Source organism: Ascaphus truei, chromosome 9 (genome assembly GCF_040206685.1).
Source record: "Ascaphus truei isolate aAscTru1 chromosome 9, aAscTru1.hap1, whole genome shotgun sequence".
Classification (NCBI taxonomy): domain Eukaryota; kingdom Metazoa; phylum Chordata; class Amphibia; order Anura; family Ascaphidae; genus Ascaphus; species Ascaphus truei.
Genome location: NC_134491.1, coordinates 13,620,968 through 13,641,790, shown reverse-complemented (window position 1 = coordinate 13,641,790; position 20,823 = coordinate 13,620,968). Strand labels below are relative to the sequence as shown.

The window sequence follows — 20,823 nt, the reverse complement described above, 5'->3', positions numbered from 1 at the left end:
TACATTAATTATAATAAACTCTTTTTGTTTTGCCTAACTAGGCTTTTATTGGTAATTGTTCATCCATAGAACTTGGTGCGATTTACATTTGATACCCCCTACAGCTTTTTTGTACACATATCAGGGAGCATTATACCCCTATTAACACTTTATTAGCCTGTCTGTGCAGTGATAAAAGGGATCTGTGGGAGACTGTCCTTGTCTTCTTGTATACTCGCTAAGCCTGTACCATCCCTTTGCACCGGCTACTATCTATGAAATACTATATGGTGAGCGGTCCACTATCAGTTGTATTTATGTATTTCCCACGCTCTGATTGGCTACCGTACCATGTGACACCGGCCATGTTTCTTTTAATGACGTCATCTTAAAAGCAATTGAAGCAAAGCCATTCTGATTGGCTGTGCTTTCATTGCCTTTAAATGACGTCATAATTTTTTTTTTCATCGGCCAAATCACATCTTTTTCACGGCCCAATCAGGACTGTGGGAAACATTTGACCAAAATGTGACGTCATAGGCCTATAAAAGCCTATGTCGCCTCATTTTGAAGCTAGTCGCCGAGGAGGGAACATCTCCCCTCCTAAGAAGAGAAGAAGGGCGTGGCCTAAGAAGATGTTAGAAGACCCCAGAAGACCCCAGAAGACCCCCAAAGAAGAAAGAAGACACAGACGTGGATTTGTTATGGTTTTTTATTTTATGGCTTACCTGTGGATTGGTTCCTGTGCTTCCGAGTCGCTTGGATTTTGCTGAGTGGGCATCTAATGGTGAGTAAACAAAAGAAAAGTTTATTATTTTGACTTTTACAGGTTTTTATGATTTTTCATTCATGTATTTTATTTTTTCAGTCCTATTTAATGCACGTTAATGTATATATATATATATATACATACATTCACGGACACTGAATGGGTGTATTGTATGTTAATTTTGTATGTAAATGCTTTGTATTTTATGCTGTATAATTGCCCCTGTATGTTATGTTTATCTATCTGTATGGATAGACACACAGGGATAATAATTGATTTTTTGGCTCATGTTTAGGTTCTTTTCATGTATGGATAATGTATTTAGCATCTTTATTTTGACATTGTTGTGAATAATGTAATTTGTATTTAGGTGATGGCTTCTTTATGATAGTAAGATTAGAATGATGGTGGTTACTTTAAATTAGAATTGTTTTGTCAATGGTTTGGCTTTAGGAATTGAATAGGGAAATGTATAATTGATTTGTATTGTATTGTAATTATTTGAGGAAATGGATGAATTGATTGATGCTAATTGTATTGATGTTGGTTAGTTTCTAATTGATTTTTATGATGGCATTGGGGGTTAGTGGACATTGTTCATAGTGTATTTTATTGTTACATATATTTTGCATAGTTTTACATTTTACATGATGCACAGATTAATTGCATCATGTACACACTCTATGTAATTGTGTGACATTTCATATACATTTGTGGAGCTGCTGATTTGTTGGCTTATATTTGCAATAGATGCTGGATTTATTGTAACATGCAATGTGGTGATTTTAAGATTAAAAATTCATGTTTTGATTTATGCATGTTTTATGTGTTTCATAATGGGCAAATAATATATTATCCATATCTGGATAATAGTTATTTTGCACATTATTGTACTGTATGTGTTGGGGGGGGGGAGGGGATGTATTGGCCCCAAGGGTATGTGGGTAGGCCTCCCTTGTGGGTAGTGGGTGAGGGTGGTTAGGCCTCACGGGGTGGGGGGTTAGAGTGGGAGGGTATGTAGGCCTCCCGAGTGGTGGGTGAGGGTGGGTTAACCCCTTAATGACTGTAGCGGTTAATAACCGCTATGGTGATTAAGGGGTTAGGGGACATTACATTGGCTATTGTGATTGTTGTGCATGTTTTGCAGCACCGGAGGGGCATGGGCAGAATGAAGATGAGGATGAAGACGGCCTTCATCGTGGGTGCCTGTAAAACGTAAGTGTTAAAGGTTTTGACTGTATTTATTGTAATTTATATGTATTTAAAATGGGCAAATGCATTATTATCCATATGTGGATAATAGTAATTTTGCCCATTACAGTACTGTATGTGTTAGGGGGTGGGGGGGGATGTGTGTTGTTTATTGGGGGCAATTGTCCCCAATAAACATGCTAATGTGCCTTAACCCCTTCATTGCCTTAACGGCTATCCGCTAAGGTAATGAAGCTGCATTAATGTATTTTTATTAATAGTGTGCGGGAGCAGGGGGTCCCCTGAGCTGAACCGCATTGATTTCTGCCTCAGAGACCCCCTGCTTCCCGAGTTACAGGCCCCGGTTTGGGGCATCGGTGCCAGTGCGGACGCCATCTTTATAGAGCCCACGTCGCGTCTTGGACGCTATAAAGATGGCGGCGGCACTGGCACCCGATGCCCCATACCGGGGCCTGTAACTTGGGAAGCAGGGAGTCTCTGAGGCAGAAATCAATGCGGTTCAGCTCAGGGGACCCCCTGCTCCCGCACAATATTATTTAAAATACATTCATTCTGCTTCATTACCATAGTGGATAGCCGCTACGGTAATGAATTATTGTTTATTGTTATGTGTGTTTTAATACTAGTGTAGATGTGCAGGGGGTCTCCTGAGCTGAACCGCATTGGTTTCAGCCTCGGGGACCCCCTACTTCAGGAGATACAGGCCCCTTTATGGGGTGCCGGTATCCCCTGCAGAATGTAAATAACCCGGTCACGTGACACGGGAGCTTTACACTGCAGGGGATACCTGCACCCCATAACGGGGCCTGTAACTCCTGAAGTAGGGGGTCCTCGGACCTGAAACCAATGCGGTTCAGCTCGGAAGACCCCCTGCTCATGTTCACTATTATTAAAATGTTTTTATTTAGTGTATGATCGCCTGTAACAGTCTTGCATGGAGATACAGAATCTCCATGCAAATGATACATGCAGCTTTTTTTTCTATCAGCCAGCGTACATAAAGGTTCAGAACGCTAGCAGGGGGAAAAAAGCTACACGTACGCTGTGGCTGTTCTGAGCTATTTTGAGCAGGTACGTTAAAAAATGGCCTCAAGGCCTTAGTGAATCGCGTCCCCGGCTTCACTTTTTAACGAACCTGCTTTTTTGGCCAAATCAGAACGCAAAACCATTGAGCTTAGTGCATAGCCCCCTTTGTCCCTGTTACTGCAGTGTAGCATTTCCCCCCACACCTTAAGGTTCAGTTTATATCAGCTTTGTAGGTCACCAATGCTCCTCATTTTAACCATTAATGTGTATGTGATTACTAAACTTTTTTTGATACACATTGTGTATGTTACAGTGCTATTCAGGGGATTCTTTCTTTCTGTGTTAGTTTTCATATATTTCCCTTCCCAGCACCGCCAGGAGTGTTTATTATTCACACGTCACCCAACTGGTTTTAGCACACTTCATTTTATGTCTGTGCGGGTTATTTTTGTGTGTGTGTGTGTGTGTGTGTGTGTGTGTATATATATATATATATATATATTGTGTGCTGTGTGTGTTTCTTACAGCCCCTCTCCATCTCCCTCATTTATTTTCCCTTTTTGCTGCCCTGGTCATTGTTTGGTCCCCGCGTCCCCCCCTTCCCCCGATCCCCGCGGCTGCTGCCCGCTCAGACAGGGAAGTGGGAGCGGGGTCAGTCGTTGGTTGTTTGGGCTCCCCCCCTCTGCCTCCGATCCTTGTGGCTGCTGCCCGGGCGGGAGGTAAGCGCGCGGGGGGGGGAGCGGGCGGCGGGAGCGTGGCTGGTCCTATACTTGCCCACTCTGGGCGGATTGAGCGTGCGGGGGGGAAAGCTGGGGAGAGACTGGCGCTGCATTGGTGGTTCAGTGGGTGGTGCGGGGAGGTGTCCCCCAGCCCCCAATAACCCCGGGGGAGCTGTGAAGGGGCCAGCTTGTGGGTTGCGTGGGGCTCCCGCATGGCGCCGCCTCCCCCTCCTGCCCCCGGTTCCTCCTCGGTTGAAGGAGAGGAGTGCGAGGGTTTGCGAGCACGCGTTTCCTCGCCCAGCGGCACGTCATGGGCGCGCCCTCCCCGACCTGCTTTGGCCACGCCCTCCCCCGCGCCAAAAAAGTCAGCTGCAGACCGCAGATCGCGGTGCAGTGACTTGCACGCGCTGCCTGTTTGCAGTGCGGGCGCGCTGTCTGAGGCAGCGGGGCCTTAGCCTTAGAAGGAAAGTACAGGTAGAAAGAGAAGTTACTTCTCTGACCAGTGCTGGTAGCTAGAAAGGTTGCTTAGCTGCCCAATGTTGGTAGTTAGAGACGTTGCTTAGCTGCCCAGTGCTGGTAGTTAGAGAAGTTGCTTAGCTGGTCAGTGCTGGTAGTTAGAGAAGTTGCTTTGCTGGTCAGTGCTGGTAGTTAGAGAAGTTGCTTAGCTGGTCAGTGCTGGTAGATATGTTATTTTGTTTAGTTGCCTTTTAAGTGGAGTAGGTTTTATTTTGTTACTTTGCCTTAAGTGTTATTTCTTTTACGTCTGGGCAAAATAAACCAGAGTGAATTACAGTCCTGCTGCAAACTGCGTCTGTTTTTTACTGATCACCAGTTACCCTGTATATGCATATATATATATATATATATGCATGTCATTTCCCAGAATCCCTTGCTGCAGTGGAAGCGCTGTGTGCTGGGTGATAATGGTGAAACGCAGGGTGCAGACCTGTCTAAGTCATGCAAATGAGCACACAGTAATATTTTCATTTGCTCTCTCTCTATCTATCTATCTATATATATATAGTGTGTGTAGGTATGTGTATGTATATATATATATCTCACACAAAAAGAATACTGCATCAAAACAACCAATATGAATAAATACTGTCAAAACCAAAACAGAGTGTCCCTGTGAATAACAAAAGACCTCTGCTGGCGGTGCTAGAGGGATAAGTAATATGTAAACACAAAAAGATAAAAGAACCCTCTTTGAAAGCACTCAGACGTGTAATGCAAAATAAAAGAATTTATTAGATCAATTAAATAAAAAACACTCAAACACAATAAAGAGCATATGAAAAATAATAAACATGAAACATGAAACTGACCGAAGCCCTGACTGCTGGACCCGGAAAATAAAGGACAAATAAAAAGGGGACTAGAAAATAATACACAGAAACCATATACACCTTGATAAAGGGCACACGGCCCGAAACGCAAAGGTGTGGTGCTGTTGGAGATGTCTGGGGGCCTTTTTGTTTGATCCTGTTATGGAATAATGTTTTTTTCTATTTTTAACCCTTGGGCCTCCTCGTGCTTTTTTGGCAGTGCGCTGCCTATTTTTCATCTTTCTTCTATGGTCAACTAATGTATAGGAAAAGTGTGTTGTATGGTGCTCAATAGAAAACAGCAAAAAACGTAATAAAATCTTAAAAAAATGGAATTAACCCAATGAATGCAGGTAACCAATGATTCCGTAAAATGTAAACTGGTAAACTATAATCCCACAAAGCACTGCAATAAGGATACAGTGATAGTTAACACCTGCCGGTGACCAGTATGATAAACATCTGTATATACGGAATAAGCTTAATAAACAAAGTCCAGTAACATAGTGGATAAACTGGAATAGACTCACATGGGGATGAATATCCACGATTGACAGCAAGTCCTAGTGTGTCCAGTAGTCCACGGGTTAAGTGTGCCTCCGTCTGTAGATAGATACACTGAGCAAAAAGAAGAAGAAAAACGGGGCACTATATCCAAAACTGGCTGGGCCAGAACAAAAAATCAAGGATGCGTTCCCATAATAAAAATTGAAGCTTATTTTAATGGAAAAAGAACAAAAAAACCACATCAACGCGTTTCGGACTAACAAAAGTCTTTTCTCAAGGTGAATAACTACTAACCCATAAGGAGTGTTATTTATATGTAATACTGACCAGTGCACGCCAATTGCCACCATTTCCGCATGGTCAACTACATGTCAGGAATCGGCGTTCTCCTCGCTTCCCACACAGAGCACTCCCTCTCCGCAGGGACACACAAAACAATCCTGCCTTACCAGCCTCCACGGCTCCTCGCCCCTGCCGCCGTCGCGGGATCACTCCCCTCGGCGATTCCTCTGCTCAGCGCCGGGCACGCCCACGCCCTCCTGCACGCACACCTACACGCACGCCAGCCACAGACGTTATGTGCATGCATTCCCAGCTTATAGAGCACACACCTAACAGAGCACTTTTAACCACTGCTCCTGCAGTGAGGCGTCGCCCCCAAGCATCACACAGTTCCATGCAAATCAAGGATTACACTCAGCTGGGCTGTAACACCTCCCTCCTATCAGGGAAGACTCCTTGCAGTCCTCCAGGCCTGCCCCCTTTTCCCATTGGCCTGCCCAGCTTTATTATGCCTGTGCTTCCCATCACTCGTCGCTCGACATAGTCTCTGTATGGAAGTACTTCTGGATTCTCTCAGTGTTTTCACAGGTTCTGACGCGGCTTGTACGACTACCCCCTCTGGCTCTCGATCTCGGCACCCCTTGGACAACGCTCACTCTGGTAACCCCTTGAACATGGCTTGGACTACGACCTGTCTCCACTCTCCACTCCCTGACCTCGGCAAGGCATTCATCACTCTATCTCTACAACCGGTACCGGCAAGTATTGTCTACCTTACTACACCTGGCCTGGCAACGCTTCATACCACACTACGGACACGTTCCCTTTGCTGCGGGTGCGTGTATTACCACTTCCCCCTTCAGCTCAGGGGACGGGTCTGGTCTGCGGGCAGCACCGGCGTAACAGAGAAGCGGCCAGGGGAAACCCATTTGAAGTGGATCCGTCCACTTTACACTTTGATAAAGGGCACACGGCCCGAAACGTGTTGGTGTGGTGGTTTTTGTTGCTGTCTGGGGGTGATGTGTGATCCCCTTATGGAATAAACCTTTCATTGTACAAGTGAGCCTCCTCCTGCGTTTTTTGGCAGTGCGCTGCCCTTTTCTGCTTTACCCTCCACCTAGGAAAGGCAGATCTCATTCCCCAGACCCCCGTAAGTGTGTATATTTTTGTATTCTTGTGTGTTTTCAAGGTCTTATCCAACATAAACCTCATTTTATTTCACTGCCTTGTTTTGCCTATGGACTGATCTCTTAAATATAAATTTGTTTAAAGACCTGGTCTCCCGTGACAATCGTTACCTATAACTCCTCCCCTAACTGCTCCTATAATCGTTTCCTGTAAGACTGTGGCCACGCTCATGCTTGAGAGCGGTGATGTCACCAGCTCTCCAAGCATGAGCGCTCGACTGCAGGAGCAGGGGGCGTGGCTATTAAGGGAGGGGGCGTGTAATTGGCGGGACCCCCCCTGTTGGCGCGCCTGAATTTGTATATCTTGTATTGACACTATAGCTTTTGGAAAGGCATTCAACATGGGATTCCAGATTTTTTTCAAATTTCTCCGTGGTGTTATTCATAAATGCCATAAGTTTTTCCATTTCTAGAACATGTCGCACCTTTTCCTGAAAGACCTGATAAGATGGTATATTTATTTGCTTCCATTGAAGTTCACTGCCAGTTTTAACCAAATTGATGCATGGTGGGCCTCCTTGGCAGCTAAAGAGTTAACAAGCAAACTATGTCCTTATTGCTTTACTATTACTTGCTCACAATTTTTCAATACCCAGTTTTTGTCATTAGTTTACAACCCATAACCTGGCGGTGTGGATGCACACAGAGTGCAAGATTAGCTCTGAATATTACTATACTATAGGAGCATGTTGGGTAAATCAAAGCAAAGTATCCAGGATTTGGGTAGGAATCGTGGCCTTTTCACCAATCCCTTAACTACCCCTACTGCTTAGAGTTGTTATTCCTTCCGCGTCCGGAGGTCTAAAGCAGGGGTCTGCTGGCAGATGACTGGACTGGGCTGGATAAAAGCTTCCTGTGTTCTACAACGACGCGTTTCGGATAAAATCCTTCTTGAGCAGGAGTCTGACAGCACCATAGACAAAGGACTTTATCACTTTTTAGTGTAAGCTACATTTTTTATTATTTTAATCATTTTGTTATGACTTGTTTTTGAATAAAGCTGTTACCCCCGACATCATCTCTTCTCCATCTTCTACTGAGTGGCTGAAAAGAGTTGAGCGAGAAGTATTGATCTACCCAAAGCTCACCATCCAGTGTTTTGATGTGAGGACACTCACATAAGCCCATGTGAGTGATTTAGTTACTATCTATAACCCATCACCTCCCATTATCATCTATTGGGACCTGTCCCCACTGTTTGCATTCCCATTTTTCTGAGGTAATACTGGACAAGACAGATAACAGGAGTACCAGAGAGTATCGGTATACTTCACCTACAAGGGCACGCCCGGACGCCCGTGGCATCTACATTCATGCATACACCCTGGAAGGAAGATCTGACGACCAGGGGCTGTGAGTACAGTAGAGACCAGATCAGAGGCAACAATACTCTGCAACAGATGTGACTGCCACTCACATTTGGCCCTGTGAGTGTTTGTCTATATTAGCATGATCATTAATCCATCCCATTACCCCCATTGACTATATGATGTATTAGTAATAGACATATGACACAGTGGTTTATTATTTTTTAATTTGAATTTTTTTAAAATTTTTATTATCACTTTCTCCACATGTGCGCTCGCTGTTTTCTTGTGTGCGATTAATTTCACATGCATGAATGGAAATGAAAAAAAAATATTGTACTAGTGTCACGCAGTGAATGCAGTTACATATGCGACATTCGCAAGGACAATCTTGGTAACTTGTGCAGCATATATAATAATTGCTGAGTTTTGCTTGCAACTGAAACATAATACAGGCCTAATGGGTGCTATGTACTGTAGAAGAGGGAAAAAAGGGAAAAATAATAGAAAACTGACTAAAAATCCTACAGCACCTTGTGCGGCTGCCAAATGGCATTTGTAAAGCTGTTTTTAATGCACATCGTCCCAAGCAACATCAAGCTGTAAACATCAAGGAAAAGAGCAGTGTTCCATGCTGTCTGACCCCAGCATTTGATAAACCACAATAGAAACCGGGGCGTAATTAACAGCCAGATCCTAATTAACAGTCCCACCTATTATTAGCCAGATTTTTTCCCCCTACTGCCACCTTAGAGATGGTGGGAGTGGCTCATTCTTCTCCAATGCATCCGATTAGCCCCATACATTCATGGCAGCAATTAAAGGTATGATTGGATTTATTAGTTGAAATCAAATTAGAAACAAGTACACTGGGGGTGTTTTTTATTTTATTTTTATATATACCAAAGAAGCCTGCTTCAGCATGTTGGGGAGAAGACTAAAACAAACCCCAATGTGCTATATCTCTAAGTCTCCCCACTACAGAACCAATGCAAAAACCCCCACCAGATTTATCACAGAATAATTTCCCATTGCTTTCCATTTTTTTTTGCATCAGTTTTAAAGGTGGAGAATTGCAATTCTCCCCTCAGTGGGTGAGCAGACTGTTCCCCATTGTGAAAATAATCAGGGCTCGGGTCAGCTGCTGTCTCTTTAACACCCAAAAGCAGAAGTGAAATCCAGCAAGAGTGGGTCGTATATTCAGCACCCAAGGGGCTGGACAGCTCCCTAATGAGAGGATCTCAGGCTCTTTTCTATGCAACATATTGCCTCCGCAGCAGCACATGAGCACAGGTTTCACTCATTGCAGTCAGGACCTCTGCTGGCAAGAGCAGTACATACATAATTACAAGAAAGGACTTGTGATCCTGCTCTAACCACACAATATACAGCCATGGTCTTGGATTAATTGGCAACTCTCACACAGCCCTGTTCAGCACTTCTGCAAACCTGAAAGGGATGTTTGTGGGGACTTAAAAAAACAAAAACATCTCGGTGTGCTTCAGCAGAGATTTATAGCTTAAGTCTGTGGATGAAGCTGGTTCACATGTGATGTGTGTTTGCTGGAAGAGTGAGCACATACATCTCACTGCCCCTGAGTGCCATTCTGCTGATTTGCCAGCTGTCTGTCAGTGTCACTGATACACTGCTCCAACTGTATACCAAACACCAGAAGATACAGCACTCCAACTATGTAAGTATATCTCAACAGGTTACATTTAATGCTAGTAGAGTTAGCTCGTTCTTTATAGAAAAGAGGGCAATGTCATAAGAGACAAAATGATATTTACTTTGGAGTTAAGTTTTATAGTTTGCATTTAAGTTTCTATAGTGTCCTATCAGGATGAATTCAATAAGTTCATGCATTATTAAGACTAAACTCAGATTCTTGGCAAAAGGTGTTGAGAAAACATTTCCTAACCGATGCTAAGTGTGTGTGTTATACATTAAATCAAAAAGCAACAAGTGACTGAACAAAAATACCACAATAGAGATATCTGTTTGCTTTACTTTCTACTACCTTGTTACAGCCCTTGGCTACATTCACAAACTGTAACATAGGCTCAAAATAAGATTTTATTGACCCTTAAACAGCCAGAGAATGATTCTGATCTTGCCATCTACCTAAAGCAGAGGTAAAGTCTCCAGAGCTGTGGGGACCACTGAATGGGTTAAAAAAAAAAAAACCTTTCACAAAATATAGTAGCCTCTACATGTGAAATGTAACTAGATTGAGACAGAATTTAATAGCAACTAGCAGTTGCAGTGGGAATAAGTGGGATATTTATAAGTCCTGAATAACCTTTCAAAATAAGATAATTACATAATTTATTTTCAGAATCTAATTACTGATTGGACAGTTATGGTGTCCCTTATAATAGATTATAGGTCACAATGCAGAGATCGATACTTAATAGATGAGTATAGATAAAGCATTGGTAAGCAGGAAAGCTAATGTCCCAGCACATGGAAGCAACATTTTTTTTTTTTGCTTGTGATAATTTCTGCGTCATCTTGGTGAATATTGAAACTAGTTCTGTCTTTGGGGTGAGAAAACAAAAGGATTAGATCTTCAACGGGTCAACCCCTGTGAGATAATGCACTGGAATTTAGCCTGTTTCCCTATACAGTTCCAGAGGTTATCTGCTCACAATGCAGTGTAGTAACCTGTAGTTCTTAATCAATCTCTTTAGGTGTCTGTGGAAGGGGCATACGCTTAACATGTTACTCTCCAACATGTCCCTCTCCAACATGTCCCCAGAGAAACTGCAATTCATTGATAATCAAATAGTGATCCCTGTGATCCTAATGGTCTAGAACATGCAGGACCTATGCCTACAGGTATGTTGGTAAAATAGGAGGCTGCTTTAGTTCCTAGCATCAGCTCCTTGGGTAAATCCCTTTGTCTTTTACCCCAGGCACCAAAATTAATGATTCTCTCTATGAAGCTCTGCAGGATAGGGATTTCTACCTGAAAAAAAAAAGAATGAAAGGGCTATATATATATATATATATAATTTTTTTACTGTAATTTAAAAATAATAATGATAATAATATGAAGATTATTTTAAATGTCACTTTCTATTGGGAAATGGCAATGTTTATACAGTACACTAAGTTTCTGAGTGCTATTTTACCAAAAGTCATATGCATTGCAAACAAGGTTTATTTCCATAAATCATACATTTCCTCTCCTCTCTGCCTCTTCACTGGCTGCTCAATCTCAAGGCAACTAGAGTGTTTCTATTTAATTTATTTCTCCCTTTCGCAGCACACAAAGAAATGTACTGACCACACAACCAGAGGAGATTGAAATGGGTTACTGGATTTTATAAGGGGCTCTGGCTAACTTGTACCACTACAAACGTGTGCCATGTCCCATGTTGGAACAAACTGAACTAATGGCCATGGTTATGCTTAAAACATCTGAAATCTTGGTGACACACTAGGATGAGTATTTTGTATTGACAGAAATGTGAAAATAATCCTTTGTTTTTCTATACAATGTGGATGCAGAATGGGGGTGAGGGGAGTGATGTGAGGAGCAATTATGAAAGAGAACAAGAGAATAAAGGAGAGTAATACAGAAAATGGCAGCAAAACCCACCTTAAATTTCAAGTTACAATGTTTTGAAAGCATTCCAGAATAAACTTCCCACAATTGTTTATCAAGACACTTATGCTTGTCTGTCCAACCCCAATGGTTTAACATTTTAAACAGATCACTGTAGTTCAGTTTTGTCCTAGGTGAGACTGCACCTTTACCCAATTGCTCTTGGCCATTGTTAATCCTCTTTAAAGTGGAGACTGGTCTCATTTCTAGGTTGATGACTGCAACGCATTATTTTGCCATGCGTTCCAGGCCCCTCTGGTGGCGAACTGCGTGAAGATTCTGACAATTGAAGTACGACACACCAACAGCCAAGTTAGTGTGAGACTAGTACATCCCTACTATAGGCACCAAAAATTGTATTGTAAGCTTTTGTGGTTAGGAGTTATTCTGTCTCTATTTTAATACTGGGTTCTGCATGTAACACTAGCAGCAGTAACATTATTTAAAATGTATTTATTTATTCATCCTTATATTATTCAGACATATTACAAATACGGTTGTGCTGCATCTTGGTTGGTAATAGAAGCATAATTAATTTTCCAGTTATTCTAGGACACACTTATTTGAATCAGTGATGCAATCTATTAAATGCCTGGAGAAGATAGTGTATATTTTATTCTTTATAGGCAAATTACAGAGCACAGTGCATCTTAATATGCTAATTTCCCTACATAAGTAAAATGTGTGAATCTGATGCACTTATCCTATAACTCCTCCCCTAACTGCTCCTATAACTCCTCATCTAACTGCTCCTATAACTCCTCCTCTAACTGCTCCTATAACTCCTCCTCTAACTGCTCCTATAACTCCTCCTCTAACTGCTCCTATAACTCCTCCTCTAACTGCTCCTATAACTCCTCCCCTAACTGCTCCTATAACTTCTTCCCCTAACTCCTCCCCAACTGCTCCAATAACTCCTCCCCTAACTGCCCCTATAACCTCTCACGATCTTACTCAAAGGCACAAACAAGGCTGAACGTGAGGCCAGGATTCACTAAGGATGTGTCCCATAGTGGAACGCGCCCGCTTCCGCGCTCCACGGCGCAGCGCATGCTAGCCTGCAGCAGGAGATATTACATAGTTACATAGTTACATAGTAGATGAGGTTGAAAAAAGACGTACGTCCATCAAGTTCAACCTATGCTAAATTTAGACAACAGATACTTTATCCTATATCTATACTTGCGTATTGATCCAGAGGAAGGCAAACAAAAAACCCCATTAAGGGGAAAAATTAATTCCTTCCTGACTCCAAGAATTGGCAATCGATTAATCCCTGGATCAACATCCTTCCCATGTATACTTATTTGGTATATCCCTGTATTCCTTTCCCATCTAAAAAGATGTCCAACCTTTTTTGAACAAATCTATCGTATCTGCCACCACAGCCTCCATGGATAATAAATTCCACATTTTAACTGCCCTTACTGTAAAGAACCCTTTCCTTTGTTGCTGGTGAAATTTCCTTTCCTCCAACCTTAAGGGATGGCCCAGGGTCCTTAGTACTGCCCGTGGGATGAATAGTTCTTTTGAAAACTCTTTGTATTGTCCCCGAATATATTTGTATATAGTTATCATATCCCCTCTTAGACGCCTCTTTTCTAATGTAAATAAATCTAATTTAGCTAGCCTCTCCTCATAAGTTAGATTGTCCATCCCCTTTATTAATTTGGTGGCTCTTCTCTGCACTCTCTCTAGTTCCATAATGTCTTTTCTTAGGATTGGTGCCCAAAATTGTACTCCATATTCAAGGTGTGGTCTTACTAGTGCTTTGTAAAGGGGCATAATTATGTTTACTTCCCTTCCATCCATTGCCCGTTTGATGCAAGATAAGATCTTGTTTGCCTTTGCAGCTACTGCATGACATTGGGCACTATTGCTAAGCCTGCAGTCTACAAGCACTCCTAAATCCTTCTCCATCAAGGATTTCCCCAATATATCTCCATTTAATTTGTAAGTCGCCTTTTTATTCTTGCATCCCAAATGCATAACCTTACATTTATCTGTATTAAACCTCATTTGGCATTTACCTGCCCACGTTTCCAGTCTCTCCAAGTCCTTCTGAAGAGAAATTACATCCTGCTCTGATTCTATTACCTTACACAATTTAGTATGTTCAGCAAAGATGGAGACTTTGCTCTCGATCCCAACCTCAAGGTCATTAATAAACAAGTTAAAAAGCAGTGGTCCCAGTACCGATCCCTGAGGTACTCCACTCACGACTTTAGCCCAACCTGAAAAAGTTCCATTTATGACAACCCTCTGTTGTCTGTCCTTTAACCAGTTTTCAATCCAGGTGCATATATTATTACGGAGTCCAATTTTCTTTATTTTGTACACCAACCTCTTATGTGAAACCGTATCAAAAGCCTTTGCAAAATCTAAGTAGACCACATCAACTGCATTACCCTGGTCTAAATTCCTACTTACCTCCTCAAAGAAACAAATAAGGTTAGTTTGGCATGATCTATCCTTCATAAATCCATGCTGACTATTACTAATAATTTTATTTTCCATTAGGTATTCCTGAATATTATCCCGTATTAAACCTTCAAGTAGTTTCCCTACTATTGAAGTCAGGCTTACAGGTCTGTAATTTCCCGGTTGTGATCTAGCTCCCTTTTTAAATATAGGCACCACATCTGCTTTACGCCAATCTTGTGATACTGAGCCTGTGGAAATGGAGTCCTTGAATATTAAATATAATGGTTTGGCTATTATTGAGCTTAACTCCTTGAGAACTCTTGGATGTATGCCATCGGGGCCAGGTGCCTTATTTACTTTAATTTTTTCAAGTCTCTTATGAACTTCTTCCTCAGTTAACCAATTGTTCATTAATATGGAGGTTGTGGCTTTCTCCTGCGGCACTACTATTGAACTTGATTCTTCCCTGGTAAACACAGAGGCAAAGAATTTGTTTAATACCTCAGCTTTTTCCTCATCTCCAATAATAATCTGCCTACCCATCTCACACTGAAAGGGTCCTATATTTTCTTTTCTCATTTTTTTGTTATTAAGGTACTTAAAGAACTTTTTAGGGTTGACCTTACTTTCTATTGCAATCCTTTTTTCATTATCCATTTTTGCTAATTTGATTGCCCTTTTGCAATTTTTGTTACATTCCTTATAATTCTCATACGATGTCTCTGTCCCTTCTGACTTAAAGAATCTAAACGCTTTCCTCTTCTTGTCTATTTCCTCCCCTACCTGTTTATTTAGCCACATTGGTTTTGACTTATTTCTTTTATACTTATTACCCAAGGTTATACACTGATAAGTGTGCTTTTCTAACAATGTTTTAAAGACTGCCCATTTTTCTTCTACATTTTTCCCTGCAAAAACATCATCCCATTGTATTACTACTAGATTAGACCTCAGTTTATTAAAATCTGCCTTTCTAAAGTTTAAGGTCTTTGTTGAACCCAAGAAATCTATTTTTTGATAACTTATTTCAAATGAGACCATGTTATGATCACTGTTACCCAAATGTTCCAGGACTTGAATATTTGTTATTACTTCTACATTACTTCTACATTGTTTGATATGACCAAATCCAGCATTGCCCCTCTCCTGGTTGGTTCCTCAATAATTTGGGTCATATAATTGTCTTTAAGCACCCCCAAAAACCTGTTCACTTTTGTTGTAACGCTAATCTCATTGCCCCAGTCTATGTCTGGATAATTAAAATCCCCCTTTATGCAAACATGACCCAGTTTTGATGCCTTTTCCATTTGCACAAGTATTTTAGCTTCCTCAATCTCACAGATATTTGGTGGTTTATAGCATATTCCCACAAACATTTTCTGAATACTTTTACCTCCACTGCTAATTTCTATCCACAAGGTCTCTGCATTTGCATCATTCCCTTCGTAAACATCTTCCCTGTCATCATATTTCCAGTCCTGCAGGCAGATTCGACAGGGGGCGTGTCGGGGGCCCCGGCCGTGACATCACGGAGCTGGTTTGCTATTTCGCTGTAGCGCATGTGCACGCACTAGCACGCGGACACGATACACAAATGTACTGGCGTCCTAGTGTTAGTTTTTGGAGCGAGCTACGTAGCTCGCGCCATGTCCGGCAGAATGGACGCAGCTTAAGCCTCGATGCAGAGTATCATACTCCCATCCCACATTTAACTGCCATTCAGGTCAAAGACCAGCACCTCCATATATTGGTGAAAATAGATGTAACATGAAATTGACTCTCCGCACCATCTTAACATCATAGTTACATAGTTACATAGTAGATGAGGTTGAAAAAAGACACGTCCATCTAGTTCAACCTATGCTAAATTTAGACGACCGATACTTATCCTATATTTGTAGTTACAGTATATTAATCTAGAGGGAGGCAAACAAAAAAACCCCAGTGACACATTATCCAATGATATCTCATAACGGAAAAAATAAATCCCTTCCTTAGCAATCAATTACTCCCTGGATCAACAACCTCCCCATGTTTACTTATTTAGCATATCCCTGTATACCTTTCCCTTCTAAAAAGATGTCCAACCTTTTTTTGAAGATATCTATTGTATCTGCCATCACAGTCTCCATGGGTAACGAATCGCACATTTTAACGCACATCATGACGCCTTCCCTTGTTTCTTCTTATCTGAAGCTCCACTCACACAACACAAGTCACCCAAATCCATTGGTGCTGAGATAGAACATGGCGCTCACTCGCCTTACATCTTCTTAGCTGCAAAACAGCTGTTACTGACGCTTGATCTACCTAGTCTCTGTCCCTCCTTTGATCTTTTGTTGGTGAATTATTCTGAAAGGTCTCCAGGGATGTATTGTGGCTTTGCACGTTCTGCATAGCTCTGCATTAAAACAAATCCTCGCTAATCATTACTGTTATTATTAAAACGTATGGATCATAGCTAATATCCTGCTTCCTATCCTGGCAATTATGTTTCCCCCCTGAATCGTTATCACATAATTAAACAAAATTGGTTTAATTAAGTGAACCATGTACACATAAATAATCCAGTTACCTTAATATCATCAGTTGTAATATGAACCCACCAGTTTAATCCCTCCTGAGTTTTAGCAATGAACAGACTGACCTCAGATTTTTTATTTATTTCTTTTAAAGCATTTCATTATTATTCATGCGTAGGTCTTCAGAGGGCAGCGTTGCTGTTACAACAGGGGAGCGCAACTCCAGTCCTCAACCTCCCCCCCCCAACAGCTTCAGCTTCAGCACAGGTGGCCTCTGATTGAGCCTCCTTTGCTGAAGCAGGACTACCCCAGGACAGCTTCCATCGCTGGCAAAACCCCTTACAGACCAGTGATTTCAATTTGTTCTTCCAGTGCTAGAAGGTGTTTTATGGTGGAAGACAGCTTAGTAAATATGGGCCTTAACCCTTTGTAGCTATCATGGCAGTTCGTTCACCTTAGTCCTAAGTGGGACAACACCTGAATATATAATGCTGTGCTGTTCTGCCTTCTGCTGTTATGTTATCCTTCTGCCCCTGTTATTATTTTGTTTACCTTCTGAAATTGAATTCAGCTCCAATTTACCTTCTGCGAGATGTTTGTAACCTTAATCAAACAGCGCGGCTTTATCGTATGAGAACATGGAGCTGCAAACCCTTTTTCTCTTTGTTTCAGAGAGGGCTTCTAATTTCTAATCCCAGGTGGAAAGCATTTTACTCCATTCCCTGCCCGAGAGGGCTGCACGTTCCTGTGGCAGTCAAAGGGTTAATAGTTACTGCATCTATGCAAGGCAGGTAAAAGGTTCAGTCCCTCCTAAGACCAAAATGTATTAATGGCAGTGACTTTAAGGTGTTAAATATGGGTGAAGGTATGCCTTTTTCTTAGCAATATCTGAAACTAATGAATATATTTAATTCATTTTTCTAAAGCTCATTTGTACACAAGCTGACACTTGGGGTTTGATTTCCTCTGGCTGCTACCTTTTGTCTGATATCACTGTGTGTTCAACAAGAGTTTGCACAGGCAGAACCCCCCCCCCCCATCTCTCTCTTTATTGGTTCTCTGATGAGGACAGTGTGGGATACGCTTGAAAGAAACACTTGATTGACAAACATTTCCCCATTCAGAGACCTCCAAGAAATGTAATTTGTCATTCATTTGGAAAGAAACAAAAGTGGACAACATTGGGCTGTAAGCATGGTTACATTTGTTTAAGGAAACAAATTAGATTGTTAAGTTCTTTACAGTATGTTGTTTTTTTGTCCGGCTTCTGTTGTATTGTATCTATAAGGTGTTATTACAGATATACATTTTTGGAATGTTATTTTTTGCAACCATATGAAACCAATGAAAAGATGCTATTGTTGATTAAAATGTTAGTCTGACTTAGGCAAAATCCCTTGATCTTTACCTATCCCCAACATAATAATCTAATATCTCGAAACCTCTCACTTGTGCCATGTTTCTTTTTTAGGAGCTTGGCGCCATAGGAATTGCTGATCGCCAAGATGTCAACCCAGCTCCTGAATGACTCCTTACAAAATGCAACTCATGTGTTCTCTGGTCTTGATCACCTCTTTGATCTGAAGCCTCTCTTCATTCCCCTCTATGCTCTCTTGGTGACTGTCGCATGTTCAGGGAACTGCCTTTTGATCCTACTGATCGCAATCACCAAAAAACTTCACAACACCACCAACTTTCTTATTGGAAACCTAGCATCTGCTGACCTGATCATGTGCATTTTCTGCGTCCCGCTCACTGCCTCCTATGCCTTTGAGGTTCGTGGGTGGCTCTTTGGAGAATTCATGTGTCACTTTGTCACCTTAATGCAGGCTGCCACTGTCTTTGTGTCCATCTTATCACTGACTGCCATTGCAGTGGACAGATACATTGTAGTTGTCTACCCAATCAGGAGACGGATCGGACGCAAGTCATGTGTTTATATCGTTGCTGTCATTTGGTTGGTCTCCATTGGAGTCTCTGTGCCAACATCCATCCACACACATTATCTGGACCTCAACAACATTGGCCATGATATGATTATCTGTGAGGAGTTCTGGAAGCACCAGGAAAAGCAGAGGCTGCTCTACTCTTGCTCAATGCTCCTCTTGTCTTACATGCTCCCTCTCTCTGCCATCACCATCTCCTACTGTGCCATCTCTTACCACCTGCGGAAGAGGAATGTCCCAGGGGCCACCTCCCATAACCAAGAAAAGTGGACCAAAAAGAAGCAGAAGACTTTCCGTATGCTCATCATCTCAGTCATGGCTTTTGCGATCTGCTGGCTGCCTCTCCAGGTGGTCAACCTCATCCGAGATATCGACGAAGAGTTCACCATCCTGGACAAGAGTTATGTGAACATCATCCAGGTGTCCTGCCACCTCATGGCCATGAGCTCGGCATGTTACAACCCTTTTATCTACGCCTCCCTCCACGACAAATTCCGCTTCCACCTCAGGAACTACTTCTACCATCACAAGAAAAGAGCCAGCACCATGTCCAGAAAAACTTCGAGGCTCAACACCTGCTCCACGTTGGCTGACATCCCAATGGTTCTGTCAGACAAGATGACTCTGCAAGGGAGATTTTCCTTCAATTAGAAGGTCTATTAAACTGTAGATGCTGACACAACTGTAAATAACCTTTACGAGCAATGAATACCGTTTCTTAACTAAACCATGAGTCATTCATGACTTAAACTTAACATGTAAAAAACAGAGCACCTCATATTTCCTCCCAAACCTGGCCCTACTACCTCCTTCTACATTGCTGTTGGAGGCACTATCATACACCCAGTAGCATAAGCACGCTGCATAAGGGTCACACTCGACTCCTCTCACATTTAAAAGGTAGCTAAATCCTGTTGTTTTTTTCCTCTGCAACATAACAAAGATATGTCCTTTCCTCTGTTGCTCCACTGCTAAAACTCTGACACAGGCCCTCTTTCTCTCCTGTCTCGATTACTGTAACCTCCTGCTGTCTGGCCTTCCTGCTTCTCACCTGTGTCCCCTACAATCTATCCTAAATGCTGCTGCCAGAATCACTCTACTCTTTCCTAGATCTGTCTCAGCACCTCCCCTGCTCAAATCCCTCTCCTAGCTTCCTATCAAGTCCCGCATCTCACACTCAATTCTCCTCCTCGCTTAGAAAGCTTTACACTCTTCTGCTCCTCCTTACATCTCAGCCCTAATTTCTCGCTATGCACCCTCCCGACTCTCGCGTTCTGCTGAAGGATGTCTTCTCTCTACCCCCTTTGTATCTAAAGCCCTCTCCCGCCTTAAACCTTTCTCACTGACTGCACCACACGTCTGGAAGCCCTTTCCCTCAACATCCAAGTAGCACCTTCTCTATCCACCTTTAAGACCCATCTTAAAATACACCACCTTAACGAAGCATATGAGTAGCTCTGTGGCTGATACTTTACACCTCATACATAAAGCTTGGCCCCTTGCAGACGCACTTACCTGAACGCCCTCCTACTGTCTCTGTATGTTTTTCCTACGTACCAATTAGATTGTAAGCTCTTTGGGGCAGAGGCACCTTTTCCCATGTTACTTTCATGTCCGAAGCACTTCTTCCCATCATGTGTTATTTGTATTATTCATATGATTGTCACGTGTATTACTGCTGGGAAGTGCTATGTACATTAATGGCGCTATATAAAGACATACATACATACATACAAACATACTGTTGACCACGGTCCAATATATTCAACAAAGCAACAAGCCAGGGTACTAATAACATTTGTTCCCCCCTGCCCCCCTAAGCACAGAAGCACGTGTTCATGCATATTCCATTGTAGACTTATTAGGGAAAGCATTGAGCATCTCTCAATCCGTCTAATAGGAACAATTAATTTCATGAGGATGTTATGTCCTCCCTACGGGATAACACTCATAACAAACAAACAGATTCATTTAACCTGGGTCTGATAGAAGAATCAGTCCA

General features: G+C 42.1%; 1 protein-coding gene across 1 annotated transcript; it reads left to right on the top strand.

Annotated features, from left to right (window-relative positions):
* Positions 1–17,553: 17,553 nt before the first annotated feature.
* LOC142502244 (prolactin-releasing peptide receptor-like) lies at positions 17,554–19,834 on the top strand. The gene is made up of 2 exons (XM_075613086.1): positions 17,554–17,666; positions 18,347–19,834. The coding sequence occupies exon 2, from the start codon at positions 18,381–18,383 to the stop codon at positions 19,470–19,472; it is 1,092 nt and encodes a 363-aa protein (XP_075469201.1). The 5' UTR covers positions 17,554–17,666; positions 18,347–18,380; the 3' UTR covers positions 19,473–19,834.
* Positions 19,835–20,823: the final 989 nt, after the last annotated feature.

Excerpts from the sequence above, each read along its gene's own strand:
- LOC142502244 (XM_075613086.1), top strand. The coding sequence starts at position 18,381 with ATGTCAACCCAGCTCCTGAATGACTCCTTACAAAATGCAACTCATGTG.